At 46.7% G+C, this 26,839-nt stretch overlaps 2 protein-coding genes across 3 annotated transcripts; one reads left to right on the forward strand and one right to left on the reverse strand.

The window, feature by feature from the left end:
* Window positions 1-1,227: 1,227 nt before the first annotated feature.
* Window positions 1,228-19,495, forward strand: LOC117193559 (larval serum protein 2-like). Of its 2 annotated transcripts, none has more exons than XM_033398305.1 (2): window positions 1,228-2,654; window positions 18,719-19,495. In XM_033398305.1, the coding sequence occupies exons 1-2, from the start codon at window positions 1,254-1,256 to the stop codon at window positions 18,839-18,841; spliced, it is 1,524 nt and encodes a 507-aa protein (XP_033254196.1). In that variant the 5' UTR covers window positions 1,228-1,253; the 3' UTR covers window positions 18,842-19,495. The 2 variants fall into 2 exon arrangements, with proteins under 2 accessions (XP_033254196.1, XP_033254197.1); XM_033398306.1 differs by lacking the exon at window positions 18,719-19,495 and adding an exon at window positions 2,697-3,369 and having other exon boundaries at window positions 1,228-2,652.
* Window positions 19,496-25,115: 5,620 nt separating this feature from the next.
* LOC108159608 lies at window positions 25,116-26,723 on the reverse strand. Its single transcript, XM_033398570.1, has one exon. The coding sequence runs from the start codon at window positions 26,721-26,723 to the stop codon at window positions 25,116-25,118; it is 1,608 nt and encodes a 535-aa protein (XP_033254461.1).
* Window positions 26,724-26,839: the final 116 nt, after the last annotated feature.

The following is a 26,839-nucleotide window of genomic DNA, read 5'->3' on the forward strand; positions in this document are numbered from 1 at the left end:
ACAACCGGCTTACCGAAAAAAAACCTGGCAGAAACGAAAAGTGTTTGTCAATCTAACAAAGTTGTTCAACACTCAACACTAGGTGCCGGAAAGGCTCGGCTTTTACTGTGACGTAACGTGCAGCAGCAACACAGGCGAATGCGTGTTTTATGAAAAATTCAAACTGAAGTGTGATAGTGCGTAAATTGAATTGCTTTCTCTTGTTTTCGCGCAGTGTATGAGAAATTCACGCCTAGTCAGAACTAGGGATAAAAAATAATGATACATTCAGAGAAGAGCAAACAACAGCAATTAATTTGCAATGAGAGTACATATTTGGAGATTGGGCGGTTTATTTGGATAGCATGCTATTCTGCGTAGACTTGTTAATCAAACATTAAACAAATTTCTCAGACTTCCATCCCACCGTATGCCGGCAATTTGTCACCAATTATATGCTGACGCTGCTATGTACTCCACCAAAGTTACAAAGGAAAGGTGTAGACGTTGAGACGTGCGATAAAAAGTCAGTGAACTTTTCGTGATAATTGTAAAAAATTTCAATTAATTATCTGATAATCTAATCCGAATGTGCAGCTTAAATAATATATTTATGGTGAGTACAAATAATATTTACTATTTTCGTTTTAAATCGTTTTCAAAATTGATATTCATCGGTATAACGTCCGACTATTAAAGTCGACTATCGATAGCCTGGTCGCAGTTGCAACACAGCGGCAACTCTACTACAAAAGTATGAAAAAAGCGGGAATTTTTAAATTTTCAATCAACAAAATAATATGCTAAATTTACACCGAATTGAGTTTAGAAAATGGTTCTATGATTAAAATTTGCAATTTTGATTATTTTTAGCACCGCTTGATGGCCGACCTTAGCCATAGGGCGACCTGTCGATGCACAAACAATCTGTAATCTTATTAAGCGGCTGCCTGGCAACGTCCAATCAACAGGTGATCTGGCATCAATGTAACCTGATTGGCTTATGTAATTGATTGTAAGAAGGGCCTGCCTGGCCGCTTAAGCAACGTCATTGACAGATAGATGGGCCGATGCCGATCCAGCCCTACAATCGTATGCCTTATCACTTGCAATTCGGACCGGTGAAATTGCAGGGGTCGAACGGATCTCGCACAATGTCAAGGCTACAAAGCGACATGCCAATGGCCGGAGTGCAAGTCTCGCTATCGCCGACGCTACGGCTTGGCTGGGTATAAATGCAGGCTGGAAGCGGAGCAGAGGTATGATTCCGCAAGATGAAGTCGTTCACGGCGATCGCAGTTATTTCGGTGGCACTGCTGGCACTTGGCTGCCATGCCAAGCATATTGAGTCGAAAGTGGCCGACAAGGACTTCCTGGGAAAGCAAAAGTTTGTCTTCGAGACGCTGCAGCACATCTACCAGGACGATGTTTTTGTCAGTGAGTACACTGCCACCTACGCCGAATACAAGCCATGGGATCATGTGGGCGACTACCATCACCCCGAGTTGTTGGAGCATTTCTTCGAGCTCTGGCAGCACCATCCATTCCATGACGATCAGGTGTGGTCCGTGATGTACGAGCGCCATGAGGAATACGCTGTCGGTCTGGTGCGCCTCTTCTACTTTGCCAAGAACTGGGAAACCTTCCAACACGCTGTCTTCTGGGCCCGCCAGCACGTGAACAAGCAGCTGTTTGTTAACGCCTTCACCGTTGTCACCATCGCCCGCGACGACATGCAGGGCATCATCCTGCCGGCTCACTACGAGATCCATCCCTGGAGCTTCTTCGGCGGCCAGACCCTGGAGATGGCTGAGCACTACAAGATGCACGGCTTCCACCACGTGAAGAAAATGGACAACATCTACAATGTGGTGCTCAAGTCGAACTACTCGAACCATTACGGCAACCTCAACTACGATCACGAGCTGGCATACTTCCTGGAGGATGTTGGTTTCAACAGCTTCTACTACTACTACAACCTCGACTACCCGTTCTGGACCAAGGGCTCGGAGCACCATGTGCTGAACAAGGACCGTCGCGGAGAGCTCTACCTGTACACCCACTGGCAGCTGCTCGCCCGCTGGTATCTGGAGCGTCTGTCCAACGACATGGGCGAGGTGCCCACATTCAACATGTACGAACCGGTCGCCTCCGGCTACTTCAGCGCCCTTCGCAGCTACAATGGCGTTCCCGACTGGCACCGCGACAACCACCACAGCTTCTACCATGAGCACAACATCGAGCACATCCAGGAAGTTGAGCTTTACACACAGCGTGTGATGGACTGGATTCACAAAAACGAGAAATTCGATGTGGAGGTTATCAACCAGCTGGGAAATATCATTCAGGGAAATGCGGACAGCATTGACAAGAAGTTCTACGGTAGCCTGGACAAGGAGTACCGTCACATCGTGAACGGAGGACACCAAGTCGGCAAGCACTACGAGAGCTTCCCCGGCCGTTTCATGCACTACGACACGTCGCTCCGCGACCCCCTGTTCTACGAAGTGTACAAGAACCTGGTCGGCCACTATTGGCACCTCATGGAGACCTTCCCCGAGTACAAGAAACACGACTACGAATTCGTGGGCGTCAAGATCGATGCCGTTCACATGCCCGAGAGCCTTACCACCTACTTCGAGTACTTCGATGCCGACATCAGCAATGCTGTTAATGTCCCGTTGTTCAGGATAGCCACGATAGCCTGTATTCCTTCGGACGCAACTCACACTACAACGGTGTGAGCTACGTGATCAAGGCGCGCCAGCATCGCCTGAACCACAAGCCCTTCGAATTCACCCTGGACGTCAGTGCCGACAAGGCCCAGGATGCCATTGTGAAGGTTTTCATTGGACCCAAATACGACGAGCACGGACACGTCATCCCACTCGAGCACAACTATCAGAACTTCTTCGAGCTGGACCACTTCAAGGTCCATCTGGAGGCCGGCGTCACTCACATCAAGCGCAACAGCGGCGACTTCTTCATCTGGGTCAACGATCGCACCACCTACCTGGAGCTGTACCAAAAGCTGATGGATGCCTCCGTCAGCGATTACAAGTTCAAGTTGGATCAGTCTGAGGCCCACTGCGGTGTCCCCAACCGTATGATGCTGCCAAAGGGAAAGAAGGGCGGCCAGGTCTACCAGTTCTTCTACATGGTCTATCCCTTCCATGAGACTGCCGTGGCCCAGTACACCGGCTACGATCTAATCATCAGCTGCGGCATTGGTCACGGATCCCGCTATGTGGATGCGTTGCCCTTCGGTTTCCCCTTCAATCGCCCAGTGAAGCACGATTACTACTTCGATGTGCACAACTTCAAGTTCTTCGACGTGAAGATCTTCCACCGTGACGAGCACACCAATGTGGCCTAGACGAACGAACGGAATCGGATGCAATCACCTGTGTTCCACTCCAATCTATTAATATTAATCCCCTGCACCCAAACCCCATAGATCAATTCAATGTCACTTACAACTTGTCCACACCTTCCTTGCGACCATTCAACAATAATCTAATTCCGAACAAAACTTTAAGAATCGATTTGTGGGCACTTTTGTTTTGGAGCAGTACGCTGGCAACCGATCTCGAGGATGAATAGAAGCATGACCATCAGAGTCAGAAGTCCATATGCTAGCCAAATCCATTGCAGATCAATAAGCCGCAGGGCAGTGCCAGTTTGATGAGCCTCCCGATGAATCTGATCCAGGCTGAGATCCCGCAAGCTGGCGACACCGGCGATAGACATGTCGTAGTGGTGCATCCCCACCCAATACTGATAGAGGCCGTTGACCAGGAGTTCTTGGGCAGCTCAAAGGTGAGCAGTGCCAGCGACATCAGGCAGGCCTCCTTGGAGTAGATGAAAAGCTCTCGCCAAAAGTACTTTTGCTGGTTCTCAAATAGGGTCCAGTGGAGCCGCGAGGCGAGGTAGACGTAGCTGGTATTCGCGTCATCTCGCAACCGATTGTACTCACTGGGCCATCATGGAGATCGCTTAAGTAACTAAACTATATATGGTCGTAAGCCTAAAAACAATGTTAATTTGCACGGAATGTTAAATACATCAAAAGAATGTCACGAGATTGCTCTAATAACAAAGGGTTGGGTTGAACAGAATCGGTTAGCAATGGGTTATAACAAAATAAATATATATGTGAAAATCATCATGGGGTCTCAGATAACACTGCTCAGATTTGACCCGGAGCTGGAGCGGTTCTTTTGTGGCGTTGTCGTCGGCGTCCCCCCATTGGTCATTGCTGGACCGTCCAGCAACTGCAAAAGCCTTTGCCTTGTGCGCTTGTCACTGGCACAGATGCACTGTATTAGGTTTGTCAACTGTTTGGCGGAGTAGTCGTCCTCCTGCCGCTGCTGCTCGATCCACAGTTCGAATTGTTCCGGTGAGAAATAATAGGTTTTGATGAACACATCCACATAAGAGCGGTGTTGGGGGTACGTTTGATTCGATATAAGCGTTAAGCTATTAAGCGTTTTTAACAACTGTTGCAATTTGAAGTTAATGAAAGTCGAGAGGCTGTTTATAATTCACAATTTATTTGCATATGTAAACCAACTTATCGCGTATGTACATATGGGGATGATTGGGGCGAACGATTGATGCGAGGATGTTAGTCTAATAGCTGCGACGATTAGCACAAGACTGCACATGCTGATGGGCCAAATTGCCGGGCCCTATGCAGCAAGCTTAGACGCGAGCGAGAGCGTATGATAGCCCGAGAGCGTTAGAGCTGCTCGGGGACGCTGTTAAGCCGAGTCCGAGAGATTGCGACATAAGGAGACGAAAGAATTCCGCTGCATGCGCATATGCGGTAGCAAATGATCTTTGCAGTGGGGGCATTGGAAACGACAACACCAAAATGCATTTCCTTTGGGCCGCACCACTGGCAATAATTTAAAATATTTAAGCTGCTTGACCCGACATACTCCCCCCGTTGGAAGCCTGACTTTCAACAGCATCTTTAAGGGGCAGCAGGCACAGCTTGTTGACGGCGCGCTTGGTGATTCCAGATGACGTCTTCAGCACAGCAACTCGGGAAACGCCATCTCGTCCAGGCAAAAGCTCGACCACTCTCGCCAGTGGCCACTTCATTGGAGGAAGATTCTCATCCTTGACAAGAACCAAATCTGCGACTGCTAAACTAGACTTCGCAGTGCGCCACTTTGAGCGCTGCTGCAGTGACGTTATGTACTCCTCCTTCCACCGGGACCAAAAGAGCTGCTGCAGGTACGAAACGCGCTGCCAGCCGTCCAGGCGAGCGAAGTTTAGCTGCGTGACGTCAGGCTCAGCGAACGAAGCAGGAGGGCCACCACTCAAGAAATGCGCTGGAGTTAGAACATCTAGATCGGCAGGGCTCTCTGAAATTGAAACTAAAGGTCTTGAATGAATCACTGCCGTGATGTGGCACAACAGCGTCCGCAGCTCGTCAAATCCAAGAACCGAGTTGCCTATCGCACGGTAGAAGTGGTACTTGGCCGTCTTCACTGCAGCCTCCCATAGACCACCAAAATGAGGGGAGCGCGGAGGAATGAAATGCCAGTCTATAGCCTCGACCAAGCAAAAATCCAGCAGCGCCTTCTGATGGTCATCGCTGAGGACCAGGCGCTTTAATTCCATCAGCTCATTCTTAGCGCCGACAAAATTGGTTGCGTTGTTTGACCAAATTTGCCGCGGCTTCCGTCTGGTGCATATGAAGCGCTTTAGTCCATGTAGAAAAGCAACTGTGGATAAGTCCTTTATAAGCTCCAGATGAACAGCCTTGGTAGCGAAACAATTGACGCAGACGTAGCACTTGATTGGAGCCTTGTTGCGTGCCTCCGGTTTGTTAGAAAACGGCCCACAGAAGTCCACGCCTGTGATTTCAAAGGCATGAGAACCATCGAGCCGCTCCTTTGGAAGATCCGCCATAATATGCTCCAAAACCCTGGGCTTCAGTCGACAGCATCTTACGCACTTGTTTACTGCCTTGTTTACCGTCTTCCTCCCCCCAATAAGCCAATATTGGGATCGAATTAGTCCAAGCAAAGCTCGGGGACCAGCGTGCAGATTCCGCTCATGAAAATGGGAGATTATTGCAAGAGTCAGTGGATGGCTGCTGGGCAAGATGATGGGATGACGGCCATCAAAATCCAACGAAGAGTTTTTCAGTCGACCATCTACACTGAGAAGTCCAAACTGATCCATGAATGGCGATAACGATGCGATTGAGCTCGATGAGGAGACTGCTCCCCTTGCCCGCAGTGACTTCATGTCCTCCCATAGCTGAGTACGCTGGACTAGTCGTAGCAATACCTGGGTTCCATGTTCAATGTCTGAGACAGTGAGTCCGGGGCGCCGAATTCGGTTGCAAAACTTGTGAATGTATCCGAAAACGCGTTGCAAAGAAGCAAATGAATTCGCATACTTGGAATCAGCAATAATGTCCATGTAGGGCGATTTGACCAGAAGAGCCTTCCGACGAAGTTCAAGGGCTGGCTTATCAGGTAGCACAGTGGGTGGCCAGTCATCTGAGGAGCCGCAAAGAAATGGAGGACCATGAGCCCAAAGAGGTGACTCATTCAGCTCAGTCGGATGAGCCTCTCGAGACAGAATGTCGGCTGGGTTTAAAGCTGTGGGAACATAGCGCCATTCCATTTTTTCGGTCATTTCCTGAATCGTTGACACTCTATTTGCAACAAAAGTATTAAATCTTGACGGCTCGTCCCGAATCCAAGAGAGCGCAACGGCAGAATCACACCAACAGTAACACCTTCCCTTGAATACATTCATTCCAGCTATCTCAGATATGAGCCTAGCCAGCAACTCCGCTCCACAAAGCTCCAACTTTGGTACTGTAAGTGTCTTCAAAGGAGCCACACGAGATTTGGTACAAAGTAAGTGACTGCTGAAATGATGACCCTTGGACACGACATAAATGCATGCACCATAAGCCTCGATGCTGGCATCGCAAAATCCGTGAATTTCCAGCGTAGAGTCTGGAAGGAGCACAAGCCGAGGAAATTCAAGTCGACGAATCTGACCAAAACTGGTGCATATTTCCTGCCACTCGGTGTTCAGTGCGACTGGAAGGCTTTCATCCCAGGACAACTTCTCTTGGCACAAACGCTGGAGAAAGATTTTGGATTTAGTAATTACGGGACCAGCTAGTCCGAGAGGATCGTAGAATCGCGCTATGGATGACAAAACAGAGCGCCTGCAGGAATTCAAAGAAGATTGAAGGGCCGAGAACGAAAATAATAGTAGATCAGAAACCGGATCCCACGCAAGTCCTAAAGTTTTAGTCACATGGCTGCCATCGTCGAACTTCAAAAATGTTTCCTTGTCCTCTTCCGGAACTCCATCCAGCACAGCAGGGACGTTCGAACACCATTTCCTCAATCTGAACGGAACTCTAGACAAAATTCCAGTAGTTTGCTCCCTAATCCGGATAGCCTCCTCCTGCGAGCTGGCTTCAGATATCAAGTCATCCACGTAGAAGTCACGGCGAAGGATTTCAGCTCCAATTGGAAACGCCATCTGCTCGTCTATTGCCAACGGATGCATCGCTCGCACAGATAGATAGGAGGCAGGCTTCGTCGCATAAGTAACGGTGTCCAATTGAAACACACGCAAGTCTTCTTTCCTGGAGTTTCTCCACAGAATACACTGCAAGTTGCTATCCTCGGTCGAGACTCTTACACAACGATACATCTTACAGATATCTCCCGTAATCGCAACGGCGTATGACCGAAATCGAGCAAGAATATGAAACAGTTTTGGTTGGATTACGGGACCAGCCATTAAAACGTCGTTCAGGGTATTGTGAATTGCGCCTTTTGTCATGTATTAAATAGAGAACGACGCGTCTGTGCTCATAAGTGGTTTATTCAGAACTGAAGAGATGACATGTGTACATATGTACTTACATACGAATAGGAGAGACGAGAGATAACAGAGGCTCTCGCTGTTCATGTACATTATGTTAATTAGCGTTGCCAGACAGACCATATTATGGTTACACTTCAAATTTCAACACTTTTGCTTAAGCATAATATTTTGTGATTACAATGTATTAATCAATTAATCCAAGCGATTTTACAAATCTATAATGCTTTTGCTTACATAAACTTTTGGTTAATACATCGGCAACGTTTTTCTGTGTGGATACATATTCAAGTTTTATCTCTTTACTTTCTACTTTGTCTCTAACAAAATGATATTTTAAATCTATATGCTTTGTGCGTTTATGGTGAATAGGATTTTTCGCAATATGATGCGCACTGAGGTTGTCACCATAGATAGCCATTGGCCCTTGATAATTTGAGTATCCAATCTCTTGCAACAGACCTTGTAGATATACTGCTTCTCTAGCGGCTGTTGATAGCGCCACATACTCTGCTTCGGTGCTGCTCATGGCGACGACGCTCTGCTTGGCTGATGTCCACGAAAAAGCACTACCAGCTAGGAAGAAAACGTATCCGGAATATGATTTTCGGTCCAGCTTGTCATTTGCCCAATCAGCATCGGCGAACCCTTTTACTGGCTCTCCAGACTTTTGGTAGATGATGCTCATATTTATTGTGCCTCGTAAATAGCGCAACACATGCTTAGCTGCAGTTTCGTGCTCCACATGAGGGTCTTGGTTTCGCTGTGATAGTTTGCTCACAGCATGAAGAATGTCGGGCCGGCTCAAAACTGCTAAGTACATGAGCGAACCAATAAGTGATTGATAATATGTCTTATTTACCTTTACACATTCTTCATCTTTACAACCAACGTGAAAACCTGGGTCAAGTGGTGTTGCGACTGGACGGCAATCCTGCATACCGAAAGTATTCAAAACGCTTTCAATATACCTCTTCTGGCATAACTTGAGGGCGCCTTGTTTGCCTTCTCGATGAATTTCCATGCCTAGGAAAAAGTTGAGCTGACCTCCATCTTTCATCTCAAATACGGATGCGATATTTTGCTTGATCGCGCTGACGTCCATCTCTTTTGGACAGATGATTATCAGGTCGTCGACGTAAACTGCTATATAACTGAAGCCTTGTTGATGCTGTTTGACGTATAGACATGGCTCGTGTTGACTTTTTTTAAAGCCCATGTTAACCAGCATTCCAGACACGTCCAGACTGCTTCAGCCCATAGATAGCCTTTTGAAGTTTTAGTACCTTGTGGGGGTTCTGCTCATCTATAAAGCCTACGGGTTGCTTCATATAGACGACTTCTTGGAGTTTACCGTTGAGATACGCGTTAGAGATATCCACCTGATGCATGTGTAACTGCTTTTCTGCAGCAATCGCAAATAACATTCGGATTGTCTCATAACGTATCACTGGAGAATATGTCTCCCAGTAGTTAACGCCAAGCTGCTGGCCACATCCTTGTGCCACCTTTCAATGTCACCGTTTTGGTTGCGTTTGATTCTGAAAACCCATTTTGAACCTATAGCCTTTTTTCCGGGCGGAAGATTGACAGGAGTCCATGTATTATTTGACACGAGTGCATCGAATTCCTTTCGCATAGATTTTTTCCATTCTTCTGCATCGTGGCTTTGCAACGCCTCTGCAACGGTCCGTGGAGTCTCAATGTCATCGGAGCAGCTAAGATTGTTGAGGACATTGTACTGCTTCTTTGGTCTGCCAGGTTGACCAGTACGAATGATTTTTGGCCTTCCTGGGCCACGTATTTGTGGGATGTCTTCCTCATCTGAGCTGCGGCTCTGTTCTGGATCGCTTGCACTTACGAAGTACTCCTCCTCATCATCATCATCGCTGTTGTCAATGTTGCTAATCGTTTCGTCTTCGGGCTCAACAACAGTTTGTACCTGCACAGGTTCTTCGTTTGACTCAAAGCGTATGATGATTTTTGCAAGATCCTCAGTCTGATCTCTATTTTCGTAAATATCATTTACTTCCTTGACGAACTCACCCTCCACAATTTTGACGTCTCGGCGTTCCACTATCATTCGCTTTTCTTGGTCATATAAACGATATGCTTTTGCTGCAAAAGAGTAGCCAACAAAAATGTACTCCTTTCCTTTTGCAACGAATTTGCCTTTTTTGGTTTTTTCCAGTGCAAATGCGCGTGAACCAAATATTTTCAGATGGTTTACCGACGGCTTGCGCTTGTTCCAAGCCTCGAAGGGGGTGCATCCATTTAACGCTCTGGTCGGACATCTATTTCTCAAATATACTGCAGTTTAAACGGCTTCAGTCCACAAAAATTCTTTTAAATTTGCATGAATTATGTACTCAGTACCGTTATCGCTTCGCAAGGCTTTGATTGTTTTTTCGGTTTGGCACTCAACATAACTTTTATACATTTTAAATTTCTCAAAAACTTCATTTTTGGCGCGCATAAAATATACGTGAATTTTTCGCGAGTAATCGTCTATAAATGTAACAAAATAACGGTTTCCAGCCAGAGATTTAACATTCATAGGTCCGCATACGTCGGTATGGATCAATTCGAGAACACTTTTCGTAACACGTTCTGCCTTTTGTGGGAACGGCAATGCACATATTTTAGCCTTATTGCATGTGTCGCAATTTGTGTTTACGGATACGTTTTTAATTTTCATCCCGATTACACGTTCTTTCTCACAAAGATTCTTTAAATTTTGAAAATTCAAATGCCCGTAGCGGCTATGCCATTTTTTTGCAAGAGATATATCGGATATCAAATGCACTGCATCAGTGGTTTTTTCCACTCCATACACGTATAAATTGTTTTCTTGTACCGCTCGCAACATTATATGTCCATGTTTATTTCGCACTAAAGCTTCTGAATTTCCGAATGTAGTGACATTCCCGAACTCGGCTGCTTTGCTCACCGACAAAAAATTCATTTTTAAATCCGGCACATACAACACGTTTCGCAATTCTATATTTGTTTCATTTGATTTAATTTTTACAGTTCCAATACCTAGGGACTCAATATACTTTTCTGCAGCCAACATAATGGTTGTGTTTTTCTTATTAAAGGTTTCAAACAAATTTTTATTACAACACATATGCGATGTTGCCCCACTGTCGATACACCAAGAATTTTTTCGCTGCTTAACAACGCAGCTGTACATTAAACAGTTTGATTTTTCATCCCTTACGCACTCTTTCGTATTATCTTTGTTGCTTTTGCACTCGGATGCGCGGTGACCGCTTTGTTTACATTTGTAGCATTTTCCTCGAAACTCGCGATGCTCGTTGGATTTCTGGCCGTCTCGTTTGCTGTCTTTTCGACTGGCGCCGTAATTCTTCGAACGCGCACCGTTTCTTTGAGTCTGTGTGTGTGCGTACACTGCCTGTACAGCAAGCTCACGATCGTCTCTTTCGTCTTTACGTGCTCCTTCTTCAAGTATTTTTACTTTTACCGTTTCGAACGGCGGCAGACTGTCGCGTGTTTCTATCGCCACGACGAAATTTTCCCAACCGCTGGGCAAGCTCGACAACAACATTATTACTTTTAGCTCGTCTTGAATGTCGATATTTAGCTCGGCTAACTTTTCAGTAATTTCCACGAAAGAATTTACATATTGTACCACGTTATCACCGTTTTGCATATTTTGCCGCAAAAGTTTTTGGTATAACTGTACCTTTCGCACTGGTCCCACTGACACATGTACATCGCGTAATTTTTGCCACGCCTGCTTCGACGTTGTGCACGACTTTATGTGCATCAACTGCGTTGCTTTTACATTTAATATAATACATGCCAACGCCTTTTGATCAGCCTTGTCCCACTGTGCCAAGTGTTCCTGTGTTCCTGCTGCTTCCTCCTGTGGCCTTTCGGTTTTGCCACTTACATATGTCCAAAAATCCGTTGTGATCAATACACTACGCATGGACATAGGCCACACATCGTAATTGTCTTCCCCCAATTTTTCAATTTGCAGAGACACACTCATTTTGTTTTAATTGCTACACGCCACTTTCTAACTGGTGCACGATTTATTTGCAATTGCATCAAACAAAATATTAACTTCCAGTTCTACCACGGTTTTTTAATTGTTTTTAATACACGCCCGATCTTTCGGTGATCTGGGCCCATAACCTATTGTGTATTGCGCCTTTTGTCATGTATTAAATAGAGAACGACGCGTCTGTGCTCATAAGTGGTTTATTCAGAACTGAAGAGATGACATGTGTACATATGTACTTACATACGAATAGGAGAGACGAGAGATAACAGAGGCTCTCGCTGTTCATGTACATTATGTTAATTAGCGTTGCCAGACAGATCATATTATGGTTACACTTCAAATTTCAACACAGGGAATATCCAGATGAGGTTGAAGCGGATCCATCAAAAACGACGCGAAGCTTGGTCGTAGAACTATCTTCCTTCATGACGCAATGGTGAGGCAAAAAATATCGGCAGTTGCTGATTGACTGGGTAGGAACCTGAGACATATGGCCTAAATCAAGGTACTCCTTTATAAATGCTGCATACTGAGATTTAACATCAGGGCGACGATCTAACTTTCTCTCAAGGGTCAGGAATCTACGAAGCGCTTGAATGTAAGATTCTCCAAGGAGATCCAAATTATATTTTGCTGGCAGCCGAACACAATAATCGCCTTTATGTAGTCGACGGAAATGCTGCACAAAGTGTGCTTCACAATCTAGCTCTTCTTTGGTAGACTTTATTATTGGTTCGATGCAATTTTCTCCCTCCCAAACCCTCCGAAGAAGCACCTCAAGCCGATCCTCTGGACTATTATCCTCAGCAGCTACGGCCCGAGCGCGAGAGCCCATCAACGAGGAACCTTTTAAACGCGAACAACTTCCAGACACGACCCATCCCAAGCGCGTTTTCTGAATTGAAGGCAATCCTGGCAGTAGCTTGACCTGACCAACACACAGGAGCTCGAAAAACAGACTTGCGCCAATTAGCAGATCGACGCGCTGCGGCTTATAAAACTCCGGATCAGCTAGTGGTATGTTAGATGGAATGTTCCAGTTTTGAGTGTCAATTCCAAAGCTTGGCTGTCGATCGGTTATGCTAGAGGCTACAATGGCAGTGATGAGAGTTGAGTAATCCGATGAGCGAGAGTGCAGGCTAACGTTGACCGAAAATCCATCCGTGACGAAGCTAGAGTCGCCTATTCCCGAGACTGCAGTCGATGATTTCATTTTTCGAAGCTGAAGCTGATTCGCGAAACGAGAAGTTATTAGATGCAACTGGGAGCCGGAGATCTTGGGCAATAAGGGCAGACGAGGTAGCCGCTGAAGTAGAGGGCGCAGAGTGCTCAGACGGCGTAGACTCAGACAGTGCAGACTGAGATGGAGTATACGGCGCTGATTTCCCTTGGACTGCGGTATCTTCAGGGCTACCAAAATGAAGGAGGGTATGGTGTCTACCCCCGCAGGTACGACAGTTGCTCGAGGTGCACTGAAGTAATCGATGCCCTGTTCTGAGACACTTTATACACAACGAAAGCCGCTTGGCTTCTTTATGGCGATTTGTGGGGGACAGCGCTTTAAACTTCTGGCAGTGCTGGACCTCGTGAGCACCATCGTTGCACAGCGCGCAGAGTGCTACGGTTTGGTTCGTTGTAACCAATGTGGACCTAGAATTATTATGCTTTCTACTTCTGCCCACCTGATTGCTCAACGCCATAGAAAAGTCCATCGTCTCCAATGATCTGCATCGCTGCTCCAAGAACGAGGCCATAGATTCCCACGACGGAATTAAGTTTGCGAATGCGGGGTCGTGAATCGTTCCTCCCACTTCTCTTGGATCGCTGGATCCAGTTTTCGGAGAATTTCCTGCACGACGATGCATCCTGCGATCTGCTCAGTGGTGCCCAAACCCTGGAGAACTTGTCTGAAAGCTCCCGAAGCATGACCACTGACCTAGGTTCCACAGCCTGGAGCGCCAAGATCTCATTGATGTGTGCCTGAAAGACCAATCGCCGATTATTGAATCTGTTTTCCAACAAATCTAATGCCACAGCATAATTGCCATCTGAGATTTCCAGCGACTATGTTTGTTAAGTCCGGATGGCTGCCGATGATGGTGGCAAACATTGAATAAAAGTCCGTCCAGTTCGCATACCCGCCGCTAAACGTCGGCAATTGTATAGGAGGTAGGGATGGTACTTGTCTACGGTGAGGTAGAAATTGCGAGCCGGCAAACTCAACCGTAGTATTTCCTCCAGCCAAGGTAGAATGAAACGGCATGCGGCCGCTACTCTTAGCCATTTCCCTCATAATCGCCGACTTCAGCGAGCTTGCAAGTGACTCAAAAATGTCACACAAACCACTGTGAATTTCGCTTCGATCCAATTCCTCAAGCTCGCCGTGAAACATCTCAAATTTGCTGATCAACTTCTTGACTTGCTCTTGCTTTACCACGAGCATGTAGTAGTCACAGTCTGATTACTCATTCTGCCAAGCGGTAGCTAACCCTTTCATTTTCTCACATAATTCCGTTGACTTAAGCTTCAAACGAGGGGGAACGTTGTGAGTTGCTGCGGACACCGCAACTCTACGGTTTTACCCGATACTAAGTCAGTATGGCTGTCCTCCGGCAGACGCCGCTAATATTAAACGACACGACAAAGAGTGCGTGCGAGAGAGACAGAAAATCAGTCTGAGCGTGACGTCGGGCGCTGCGTAGCCACTGCAAATTGATTTGTTCCTATTGGCTATAAAAATGATCTGATCTGATCCAGATTCAGCAATCTGATAGATATGGTCATTATCTATGATTCTGCGTTTTTAGTTTTCTCGAATGTGCAATATTTTGGATGCAACAGATTTTCGTCCTTTGTGTGGGCGGAAGGGGGTGGGGCGAAATTTTGAGATACACGTTTTATAGTAAGATCTAACAGGAGTGCGGATACCAAATTTGGTAACTCTAGCCTTAATAGTCTCTGAGATTTTTGAATATCCCCAGATTTTCGTCCTTTGCGGGGGCGGAAGGGGGTGTGGCGAAATTTTGAAACAAACTCGTCTCGGTCCGATATATTAGGAGTGTGGATACCAAATTTGGTTGCTCTAGCTTTTGTAGTCTCTGAGATCTAGGCGCTAATGTTTTACTCTAAGCAAAGCCGCCTATGCTACGTGTGTGTTAGAGAGAGACAGTTCGAGAAAAAATTAAATTGTTTTCTTGATGCTGGCTATAATAATGATACGATCCAATTCAGATTCCGCAGTCTTAAAGATATGGTCATTCTCTACAATTCTACGTTTTTGGTTTTCTCATATCTTTAAAATTGTGGATGCCACAGATTTTCGTCCTTTGTGGGGCGGAAGTGGGCGGGGCGAAGTTTTGAAATATTTTTGTAGCAGTGACATATCACAGAAGTCTGGATCCAAAACATCGTTGCTCTAGCTTTTATAGTCTTTGAGCACTAGGCGCTGAAGGGGACGGACAGACGGACAGACGGACGGACGGACAGACAGACAGGGCTGAATCGACTCGGCTATTGATGCTGATCAAGAATATATATACTATATGGGGTCGGAAACGATTCCTTCTGGACGTTACACACATCCACTTTTACCACAAATCTAATATACCCCAATACTCATTTTGAGTATCGGGTATAAAAAAACACCCTGTTTTGCTCACTGGTCATTGGAATTTCGTTAGCAGCATTAATTTCCATGGTAGCGGCAGCGTTAGCAGAAAGACCAACGTCTCTAGCGGGAAGATGATCGCAAAGAGTAACACGAGCAATAGACGACAAGAACCGAGCCCAGCAAGCGAACAGCTATGTACGAACTGTATATACAAAGGCGACCGGTGTAAGAAACGTTTCTTGCGGGAAGATGACCGAAAAGAGAAGCGCAAGCCAACAGCTCCGTGCACTACCGAATATGCAGGGGAGGCCGGTGTATTTTTGTATGGATAACTTATGTGGTCGATGACACTGGTTGAGATGGCAATAAGTTAAGATCTTTGAATGCTATATTAGTTTGTGATTGCACTGATGGATTATTTATTGCACAATCACGTCGGGGTCACCAAATGTTAAGCTATTAAGCGTTTTTAACAACTGTTGCAATTTGAAGTTAATGAAAGTCGAGAGGCTGTTTATAATTCACAATTTATTTGCATATGTAAACCAACTTATCGCGTATGTACATATGGGGATGATCCATGAAGGATGTTAGTCTAATAGCTGCGACGATTAGCTCAAGACTGCCCATGCAAGGGCTGACGGGCCAAATTGCCGGGCCCTATGCAGCAAGCTTAGACGCGAGCGAGAGCGTATGATAGCCCGAGAGCGTTAGAGCTGCTCGGGGACGCTGTTAAGCCGAGTCCGAGAGATTGCGACATAAGGAGACGAAAGAATTCCGCTGCATGCGCATATGCGGTAGCAAATGATCTTTGCAGTGGGGGCATTGGAAACGACAACACCAAAATGCATTTCCTTTGGGCCGCACCACTGGCAATAATTTAAAATATTTAAGCTGCTTGCCCCGACACTCAAGGAATGACATAAAGTTGGCGAAATCCAATTGCATCAGTGCTCGTCCTCCGGCCGAGCATTTCTTCACATTGGAAAAGATAAATGAGATGATTTTAGTTAAGGGTTTTACATTGTGGGAATTTTGCAGTCGACAGCTTACCCTTCCACGAGCAGGTGCGTGGCCACATGGGCCATGGAATTCCAAACGTGCTTGCTAGGCACAGCCACCTCTTTGGCCGTCTCCTCCAGGCACATGGCAAAGCTTTGTATGTTCTGCAAATAATTTGTTAGAGAAGATTGCCTGCAATTCGATGCCCTCTACCACATACCCGATTCAGCAAGTCGCTGTAGCTGCTATGCTGGTGTATCACATGATTCACATCCCACTTGACCTTGGCCATTTGCGCCAGTATAGCCGACAGATCAATGACGCGTGAGGTGATGCAGGTGTAAACTGGTTTGGCCAAATCCAACATGTATTCGCTATACTCCAGATAGCCCACCAACAGCGGACGCGTAAAAATCAATAAGCTCCAGCATGCAGGACACAATCTTAGGAGAGATGCAGTGCAGAAGTTTGCACATTTGCAGGTAGCGTCCAAGGCAGCGCAGCACATTCAAGGCGGTATTGTTTACCAGCAGTTGGCTGATGAAAGGATTTCTTTGAGATAGTGGTTTGGATGAGAGAATGGAGGTTACTTACTTGCTGGCATCGTCAAAATCTTTGCTCTGCAGACTCTTCTGCTCGTCGTCGCTCTCCTCGCTAAAGTAGCAGGAGGCCTCGTCGACAATGCCAGAGAGAATATCCTCCTCGGGAATGGCTGCATCCAGGCCGCCGTCAAAGGGCGAACTTTTTTCAGAGAACCGCAAAAAGTAGCCATAGGAACCATAGATAGAGCTGCCACCGAGAATTCCACTCCCACTTTCTTCAGACGCTGCACAATGGACATTACTTGGATGAACTGGTAGTACTTAAGCGCAGTCAGCTTGACGCTCTGCAGGAATAGGCACACTTTGGTCACTATATCGTTCCAGAGTCGTGACTGCCCCTTTTTCAGCTTTTGCTGGATGTATATATCGGGAGAGTCGGCCATACAGCCTCCTCGTGGCCATACAGCTTGTAGTTATTGTGCCATATCACAACCTGATAATAGGAGTTGTTGGAGCATTTCTTCGAGCTCTGGCAGCACCATCCATTCCATGACGATCAGGTGTGGTCCGTGATGTACGAGCGCCATGAGGAATACGCTGTCGGTCTGGTGCGCCTCTTCTACTTTGCCAAGAACTGGGAAACCTTCCAACACGCTTCTTCTGGGCCCGCCAGCACGTGAACAAGCAGCTGTTTGTTTACGCCTACACCGTTGTCACCATCGCCCGCGACGACATGCAGGGCATCATCCTGCCGGCTCACTACGAGATCCATCCCTGGAGCTTCTTCGGCGGCCAGACCCTGGAGATGGCTGAGCACTACAAGATGCACGGCTTCCACCACGTGAAGAAAATGGACAACATCTACAATGTGGTGCTCAAGTCGAACTACTCGAACCATTACGGCAACCTCAACTACGATCACGAGCTGGCATACTTCCTGGAGGATGTTGGTTTCAACAGCTTCTACTACTACTACAACCTCGACTACCCGTTGTGGACCAAGGGTTCGGAGCACCATGTGCTGAACAAGGACCGTCGCTCTACCTGTACACCCACTGGCAGCTGCTCGCCCGCTGGTATCTGGAGCGTCTGTCCGACGACATGGGCGAGGTGCCCACATTCAACATGTACGAACCGGTCGCCTCCGGCTACTACAGCGCCCTTCGCAGCTACAATGGCGTTCCCGACTGGCACCGCGACAACCACCACAGCTTCTACCATGAGCACAACATCGAGCACATCCAGGAAGTTGAGCTTTACACACAGCGTGTGATGGACTGGATTCACAAAAACGAGAAATTCGATGTAGACGTTATCAACCAGCTGGGAAATATCATTCAGGGAAATGCGGACAGCATTGACAAGAAGTTCTACGGTAGCCTGGACAAGGAGTACCGTCACATCGTGAACGGAGGACACCAAGTCGGCAAGCACTACGAGAGCTTCCCCGGCCGTTTCATGCACTTCGACACGTCGCTCCGCGACCCCCTGTTCTACGAAGTGTACAAGAACCTGGTCGGCCACTATTGGCACCTCATGGAGACCTTCCCCGAGTACAAGAAACACGACTACGAATTCGAGGGCGTCATGATCGATGCCGTTCACATGCCCGAGAGCCTTACCACCTACTTCGAGTACTTCGATGCCGACATCAGCAATGCTGTTAATGTTGAGCCCGTTGTTATGGATAGCCACGATAGCCTGTATTCCTTCGGACGCAAATCACACTACAACGGTGTGAGCTACGTGATCAAGGCGCGCCAGCATCGCCTGAACCACAAGCCCTTCTAATTCACCCTGGACGTCAGCGCCGACAAGGCCCAGGATGCCATTGTGAAGGTTTTCATTGGACCCAAATACGACGAGCACGGACACGTCATCCCACTCGAGCACAACTACCAGAACTTCTTCGAGCTGGACCACTTCAAGGTCCATCTGGAGGCCGGCGTCACTCACATCAAGCGCAACAGCGGCGACTTCTTCATCTGGGTCAACGATCGCACCACCTACCTGGAGCTGTACCAAAAGCTGATGGATGCCTCCGTCAGCGATTACAAGTTCAAGTTGGATCAGTCTGAGGCCCACTGCGGTGTCCCCAACCGTATGATGCTGCCAAAGGGCAAGAAGGGCGGCCAGCTCTACCAGTTCTTCTACATGGTCCTTCCATGAGACTGCCGTGGCCCAGTACACCGGCTACGATCCAATCATCAGCTGCGGCATTGGTCACGGATCCCGCTATGTGGATGCGTTGCCCTTCGGTTTCCCCTTCAATCGCCCAGTGAAGCACGATTACTACTTCGATGTGCACAACTTCAAGTTCTTCGACGTGAAGATCTTCCACCGTGACGAGCACACCAATGTGGCCTAGACGAACGAACGGAATCGGATGCAATCACCTGTGTTCCACTCCAATCTATTAATATTAATCCACTGCACCCAAACCCCATAGATCAATTCAATGTCACTTACAACTTGTCCACACCTTCCTTGCGACCATTCAACAATAATCTAATTCCGAACAAAACTTTAAGAATCGATTTGTGGGCACTTTTGTTTTGGAGCAGTACGCTGGCAACCGATCTCGAGGATGAATAGAAGCATGGCCATCAGAGTCAGAAGTCCATATGCTAGCCAAATCCATTTTTTTATACCCGATACTCAAAATGAGTATTGGGGTATATTAGATTTGTGGTAAAAGTGGATGTGTGTAACGTCTAGAAGGAATCGTTTCCGACCCCATAAAGTATATATATTCTTGATCAGCATCAATAGCCGAGTCGATTGAGCCCTGTCTGTCTGTCCGTCTGTCCGTCCGTCCGTCTGTCCGTCTGTCCGTCCCCTTCAGCGCCTAGTGCTCAAAGACTATAAGAGCTAGAGCAACGATGTTTTGGATCCAGACTTCTGTGATATGTCACTGCTACAAAAATATTTCAAAACTTCGCCCCGCCCAATTCCGCCCCCACAAAGGACGAAAATCTGTGGCATCCACAATTTTAAAGACATGAGAAAACCAAAAACGTAGAATTGTAGAGAATGACCATATCTTTAAGACTGCGGAATCTGAATTGGATCGTATTATTATTATAGCCAGCATCAAGAAAACAATTTCATTTTTTCTCGCCCTGTCTCTCTCTAACACACACGGAGCATAGGCGGCTTTGCTTAGAGTAAAACATTAGCGCCTAGATCTCAAAAACTACAAAAGCTAGAGCAACCAAATTTGGTATCCACACTCCTAATATATCGGACCGAGACGAGTTTGTTTCAAAATTTCGCCACACCCCCTTCCGCCCCCGCAAAGGACGAAAATCTGGGGATATTCAAAAATCGCAGAGACTATTAAGGCTAGAGTAACCAAATTTGGTATCCGCACTCCTGTTAGATCTTACTATAAAACGTGTATCTTAAAATTTCTCCCCACCCCCTTCCGCCCACACAAAGAACGAAAACCTGTTGCATTCACAATATTGCACATTCGAGAAAACTAAAAACGCAGAATCATAGATAATGACCATATCTATCAGAGTGCTGAATCTGGATCAGATCAGATCATTTTTATAGCCAATAGGAACAAATCAATTTGCAGTGGCTATGCAGCGCCCGACGTCACGCTCAGACTGATTTTCTGTCTCTCTCTCACGCACTCTTTGTCGTGTCGTTTAATATTAGCGGCGTCTGCCGGAGGAGAGCCATACTGACTTAGTATCGGGTATAACCGTAGAGTTGCGGTGTCCGCAGCAACTCACAACGTTCCCCTCGCTATACCCGATACTCAAAATGAGTATTGGGGTATATTAGATTTGTGGTAAAAGTGGATGTGTGTAACGTCCAGAAGGAATCGTTTCCGACCCCATAAAGTATATATATTCTTGATCAGCATCAATAGCCGAGTCGATTGATCCCTGTCTGTCTGTCCGTCTGTCCGTCCGTCCGTCCGTCCGTCCGTCCGTCCGTCCCCTTCAGCGCCTAGTGCTCAAAGACTATAAGAGCTAGAGCAACGATGTTTTGGATCCAGACTTCTGTGATATGTCACTGCTACAAAAATATTTCAAAATTTCGCCCCGCCCACTTCCGCCCCCACAAAGGACGAAAATCTGTGGCATCTACATTTTTAAAGATACGATAAAACCAAAAACGCAGAATCGTAGAGGATGACTATATGTTCTAGAGTGTAAAATCTCAACCAGATCGTATAATTATTATAGCCAGAATCAAGAAAACAATTTCATTCTTTCTCGCTCTGTCCCTCTCTAGCACACAGGTTTCATAGTCGGTTTTGCCAATTGCAAAATATGAGTTCAAGGATCTCAGAACCTATAAGAGCCAGAGCAACCAAATTTGGTATCCACACTCCTGTGATATCGGACCTTGACCGTTTTGTGTCCAAATTTCGCCACACCCCCTTCCGCCCACGCAAAGGACGAAAATCTGGGGCATCCACAAATCTCAGAGACTATTAAGGCTAGAGTAACCAAATTTGGTATCCGCACTTCTGTTAGATCTCACTATAAAACGTATATCTCAGAATTTCGCCCCACCCCTTTCCGCCCACACAAAGGACGAAAATCTGTTGCATCCACAATATTGCACATTCGAGAAAACTAAAAATCATAGATAATGACCATATCTATCAGATTGCTGAATCTGGATCAGATCGGATCATTTTTGTAGCCAAAAGCAAGAAGTCAATTTTCAGTGGCTACGCAGCGCCCGACGTCACGCTCAGACTGATTTCTGTCTCTCTCGCACGCACTCTTTGTCGGGTCGTTTAATATTAGCAGCGTCTGCCGGAGGGGAGCCATACTGACTAAGTATCGGGTATAAATGTAGAGTTGCGGTCTCCGCAGCAACTCACAAAGTTCCCCCTCGTTTTTTTCTTGGACGTTGACATGCAATGACTGCATCTTTTAAGAGGCGATGCAGTTACTGCACCGTCAAGTGGCCCGTGTGACACCAGCAGAAGGCTGTTACGCGCGGATCCCAGGCAAAACGCAGCCCTCCTCCCGCCCAACCGACCGAGGGGCGCTGCCGCATGACGCGCGGTGCGTAGCCGAACCAAACGCGAACATGCAAGAAAGATAGATATTAGACTAACATTCGAGGAAAATTAGCACTAAACTTACTAAGAAACTAAGCATGCAGTCAAAATACAAATACCACTACAGTTACTAATTAATAGAAAGGTGTGTAAGGATTAATAATTTAATAAGAGGAAGAGAATTAGTGTTGGATATAATATGGTAGAGGGAATTATAATCCGAGCATAAGACCTTAAACGGTTCATGCAAGGAATAATTCGATCTACAAAGTGGAAGGAACAACGGTATAAAATTTCTAGTCAGTCTAATAGGAATCGTGAAGTTTATGCGGCTCAACAGATCAGGGCTGTCTATGTCACCCCAGATCAAGTTGTGCATAAATATCACACCAAGAATTTTTCTACGGTTAACTAAGGATGGGAGGTTTACTAATAATAGTCTACTAGAGTAAGATGGGACTTACACCCGCATCCCAGTTAAGGCCCCGCAGAGCAAAGAGTAAAAAGTTTTTCTGTACTGATTCTATACGGTCCTGGTGTACTTTGTACTGAGGGCACCATACACAGGAGCCGTATTCTAAGATCGGACGAAGAAACCTTTACTGGTAAAGTGAGGGAGTTATTGAAGAGGACTCTTTGAGACCTAGAACAAAGATAGCTAGAAATCCATCTCAGGAGGTTGGGCGGAAACCCTAAAAGGTCAAGTTTATGTGCTAAAAGGGAATGGTTTACAGAGTCGAATGCTTTACTAAAGTCGGTGTAAATAACATCCGTCTGTAAGTTACCTTGAAAGCCTTTAATAATGAAAGAGGTAAACTCTAACAAGTTCGTGGTGGTTGATCGCCGCCTTATAAATCCATGCTGAGTTGGAGATATAAGTGACTTGCAGAGATGTTGCAAGTGCGGAGTTAAAACCTTCTCAAACAATTTGGGAATAGCGGATAACTTTGCTATACCTCTATAATTTTTTGCATCAGACTTGCTACCTTTTTTATGGAAAGGAATTATAAACGATTCCTTCCAGATTGGGGGGAAGCAAGAGGAATCATAGGGTGAATAGTTTAAGCAATGGTCCACACAGAGCCTCGGCGCAGTACCTGAGTACACAGCCTGGAACCCCGTCTGGACCCGGTGAAAACACCGGCTTAACTAGTCGAAGATCATGAAGTAGGGAATATTCATTTAACAAGGGACTGAAAATGCCGTTCGACCTCGGTAATCCGTATGGGTACGGTTGACCAGAGTAGCGTTCCTCAGAATAGGTGGTTTGGAAAAACTGGGCAAAAAGATCGGCAATTGCCTGATCATTATTTGCCGACGTATTACAAAATGATAGCGAGGATGGGTGTGCGGACGTTCTACGCTTACTGTTTACGAAGCAGTAAAACTGTTTAGGGTCCTGAGAAAAACGTATCCTGCAACGAGATAGGTAGTTCTTATAGCATTGAGCATTAAGAACTGAAAAGTTTGACCGAGCTATTACATAACGAGAGTGAGAAGTAGGAGAGCCGACTTCTTGAAATTTTTTATAAAGTCTTGATTTTAAGTTTTTTAGACTGGATAACTCTTTGGTAAACCAAGGGGGTTTTCCAGATCTTATCGGACAAGAAAGCGGGACACAAGAATCAAAAAATGTGCCAAGAGCATTGTAAAAAATGTTTGTGCCTTTTGTTACATCAGTGCACAAGTACAAAGCGGACCAATCAAAATCCCTAATTAGGTTATTAAGCTTCGCAAACTCGGCTTTACGAAAGCAGCGGACACGTTCAGGTAGTCTACTCGACCGATCCAATACAGTTGGTCCTATATCTAGCGACACCTCGAAAGTAGGGTGGTAGGCGTCTTCAGGTATAGTGAGCGGAAGGGCTCGGGTTAACAACACTATGGTCGGATCCGATACAAAGCATAGATCAAGCAATCGACCCAAGGAATTTTTCACATGATTGACTTGAGACAGGGACAGGTCAAGCAAGCCGTCAACAAAGTCATGTCGTGACATGGGCACTAGGATACTAGACTCGTTTACCGAAGACCAAACAGTTCCTGGCAAGTTGAAGTCACCAAGAACTATCATACGATCTTTATCAGATAGCGAGGAAGAAACAGCGGTTAAAGCGGACAAGTGCTGCTCATAAATTGAAATATCCGAAGAAGGTGGGATATACGAGCAAGTAATGAATATAGCGAAAGCGGGAAGAATCAGTTTTACACACAGGAATTCCAGTTCCTGTTGAACTTGGACTGTGAAGTGTTCTGACGTGAAGTAAGAGTCCACTGCAATTAGAACCCCTCCTGCACGTCGAGACGAACGGTCCTTTCTAAAAGTTGTGTACCGACCTGCAAAAACCTCGGAACTAAGAATGTCCGGCTTTAACCAGGTTTCAGTAAACACAATAACGTGGGAAGCAAATGCAACGCTATCCCGGAAAAGAATGCTGAGCTTACTACGCAAGCCTCTTACATTCTGATAGGTTACTAAAAGAGAAGTTAGTTTTTTGGAAAGGTGGAAGCAAGACGGGAAGTTGAGGAAGAGGAAGTTGAGGTTGAGGGTGGCACACTGGAAAGAGTTGGAAGGGATATGGGGGGCCTATTCTTCTTCTTAGCCTTAAACTCCTTCACCACCAAATGCTCCGGCCAAAATTGTGTGGAGCAAATGGTGTCAAATTGAGTTGGGGAGATGCTTATCTTAAACGAGGCTATCTCCCTGGCATAAGAGAAGTTAAATTTCTCCACCTTTAAACCCACGGCTTTTATTTTGCTTTGAATAAAAGCAATTACATCATTAGATGTGAGGTCAGGGGCCAGCCGTGAAACAAAAACTTGTCGTTTTGGTGGGACTCCCACCTGTGGTTTAAGTTAAATAATGTTTTAACACAAATCAAAAGGCATGCACTCGCGTAATAGAATAGGTTTCCAGATTGTTGTCTGGTTAGGAAGTATAATTAGAATTTAGTTAGGAACACACCGGCTGTTTATTCAAAACAAAAGGAAAAAATGCGGAGCGCAAAACAAAAACACGTCTGATCACTACGAAAGAGAACGATGTGATTGCAGATCAATAAGCCGCAGGGCAGTGCCAGTTTGATGAGCCTCCCGATGAATCTGATCCAGGCTGAGATCCCGCAAGCTGGCGACACCGGCGATAGACATGTCGTAGTGGTGCATCCCCACCCAATACTGATAGAGGCCGTTCGCCCTCGCCTCCAGAATGAGTTTGCTGATGGGCGCCTCAAACCAGGAGTTCTTGGGCAGCTCAAAGGTGAGCAGTGCCAGCGACATCAGGCAGGCGTCCTTGGAGTAGATGAAAAGCTCTCGCGAAAAGTACTTTTGCTGGTTCTCAAATAGGGTCCGGTGGAGCCGCGAAGCGAGGTAGACGTAGCTGGTATTCGCGTCATCTCGCAGCCGGTTGTACTCACTGGCATTGACGGTCAGAATGGGAAGATGGAGATCGGCGATAGAATCTAGATCTTCTTCAACGGCGACAAGGGGCAGACGGGCACGTCTGACATCAGCGATGCTGCGTGGCTGGAATCTCCTCGGTGGGTGGGCCAGCATCGTTTCTAGGGCCGCTTCGAAGATGCAGCTGATGTTCAGGCCAACAATGCCAAGCATGACGTAGATCCACTTGCTGGAGGAGCCGTTCTCTTGGCTAGTTATCTTGAAGGACTGTCCAAGGACTCCGCGCAGAGCTCTGTCGTTAAGCAGGAAGTCCACAATGTACACTTCCCGGTCATCCAGGCGCCTTTGGCAGGTGAGCACCAGGCCATAGGCGTAAACAATGGCAACAGCAATGACAACGTTTTTAGCGCTGCTCAGGAGACGGTAGATGTCGCGCACAGGAATCTCATTTGCCACGGGAATCATCAGGCACACGTGGGTCAACTCAAAGGGATAACTAATGTGAGGCAATTGTTCCGCCTGGCTTATCAAGGAAATACTGGCCGGCACATCGATGGGGAACCGCTTTACAAGATCTTGCAAGGCATTTGCGTGGAGAAAGCGACCCGGGGTAACAGCCTGGGCGTACTCCATGGTAGCATTCAGTTTCCAGACCAGGGTGCGGACAAATCGTCCAACAGATCCAGCGAGAACCTTTTTCCCCGTATGTCTGTCCACATAGACAACGGAACGTGGGTGCCATTGGTCGGGCATTACAATCAGCGGCTCACCCCGCATGTTGGGAAAGAGCAGGTCGAAGATGGGCGACGACTGCAACGAACGCTGCTCTATCCTGAACCCGGGATAGGGAAGGAAGCGGAAGTAAAAGCGCTGCTCATCGGCCGCCCTTAGTCCAACCACGTTGAGCATTTTCAGTTCGTAGCAGCGTCGCAGCACTTGGTTTATTGCATCGAGATGGGGAAATTTATTGGCCAGATATATTAAACACTTCTCGCTGCGTCTGTCATCCAGCGAAGTGGCAAGAGCTTGCACTAGTTCCTCCTCATGCTGCCCAACACCAGCCCCGGGCAGGCACATAACGTGCAGTGCACGGGAAAACTCCTCGCGCGGAGCCTGAGCACTGCTGGCCAGCAGCACCACTGGGAGGAAGAGCGACGCGAGTAGTTCAGCTAGCCAGGCGTCTGGACAGTAGTCATAGCGGATGATTAGCATTGCCAGCGAAGACTCCTTGGCCATGCTGCTGATTAACTCCGCAGTGGATCCTGAGGCTACTGCGGTAGCCCAAAGGAGTAAGAAATGGCTTAGGACAGTCACATGGCGGATGGTTAGTGTGGAGCAGACAACGATGACCG

This window comes from Drosophila miranda, assembly GCF_003369915.1.
Source record: "Drosophila miranda strain MSH22 chromosome Y unlocalized genomic scaffold, D.miranda_PacBio2.1 Contig_Y2_pilon, whole genome shotgun sequence".
NCBI lineage: Eukaryota > Metazoa > Arthropoda > Insecta > Diptera > Drosophilidae > Drosophila > Drosophila miranda.

What these genes read in the sequence shown, in the direction of transcription:
- LOC117193559 (XM_033398306.1), top strand. Translation starts at nt 1,254, where the DNA reads ATGAAGTCGTTCACGGCGATCGCAGTTATTTCGGTGGCACTGCTGGCA. An exon ending in CGACATCAGCAATGCTGTTA is followed by an intron (nt 2,653 to 2,696) that starts ATGTCCCGTTGT and finishes TGTATTCCTTCG; the next exon opens with GACGCAACTCACACTACAAC.
- LOC108159608 (XM_033398570.1), bottom strand. Translation starts at nt 26,723, where the DNA reads ATGGCCAAGGAGTCTTCGCTGGCAATGCTAATCATCCGCTATGACTAC.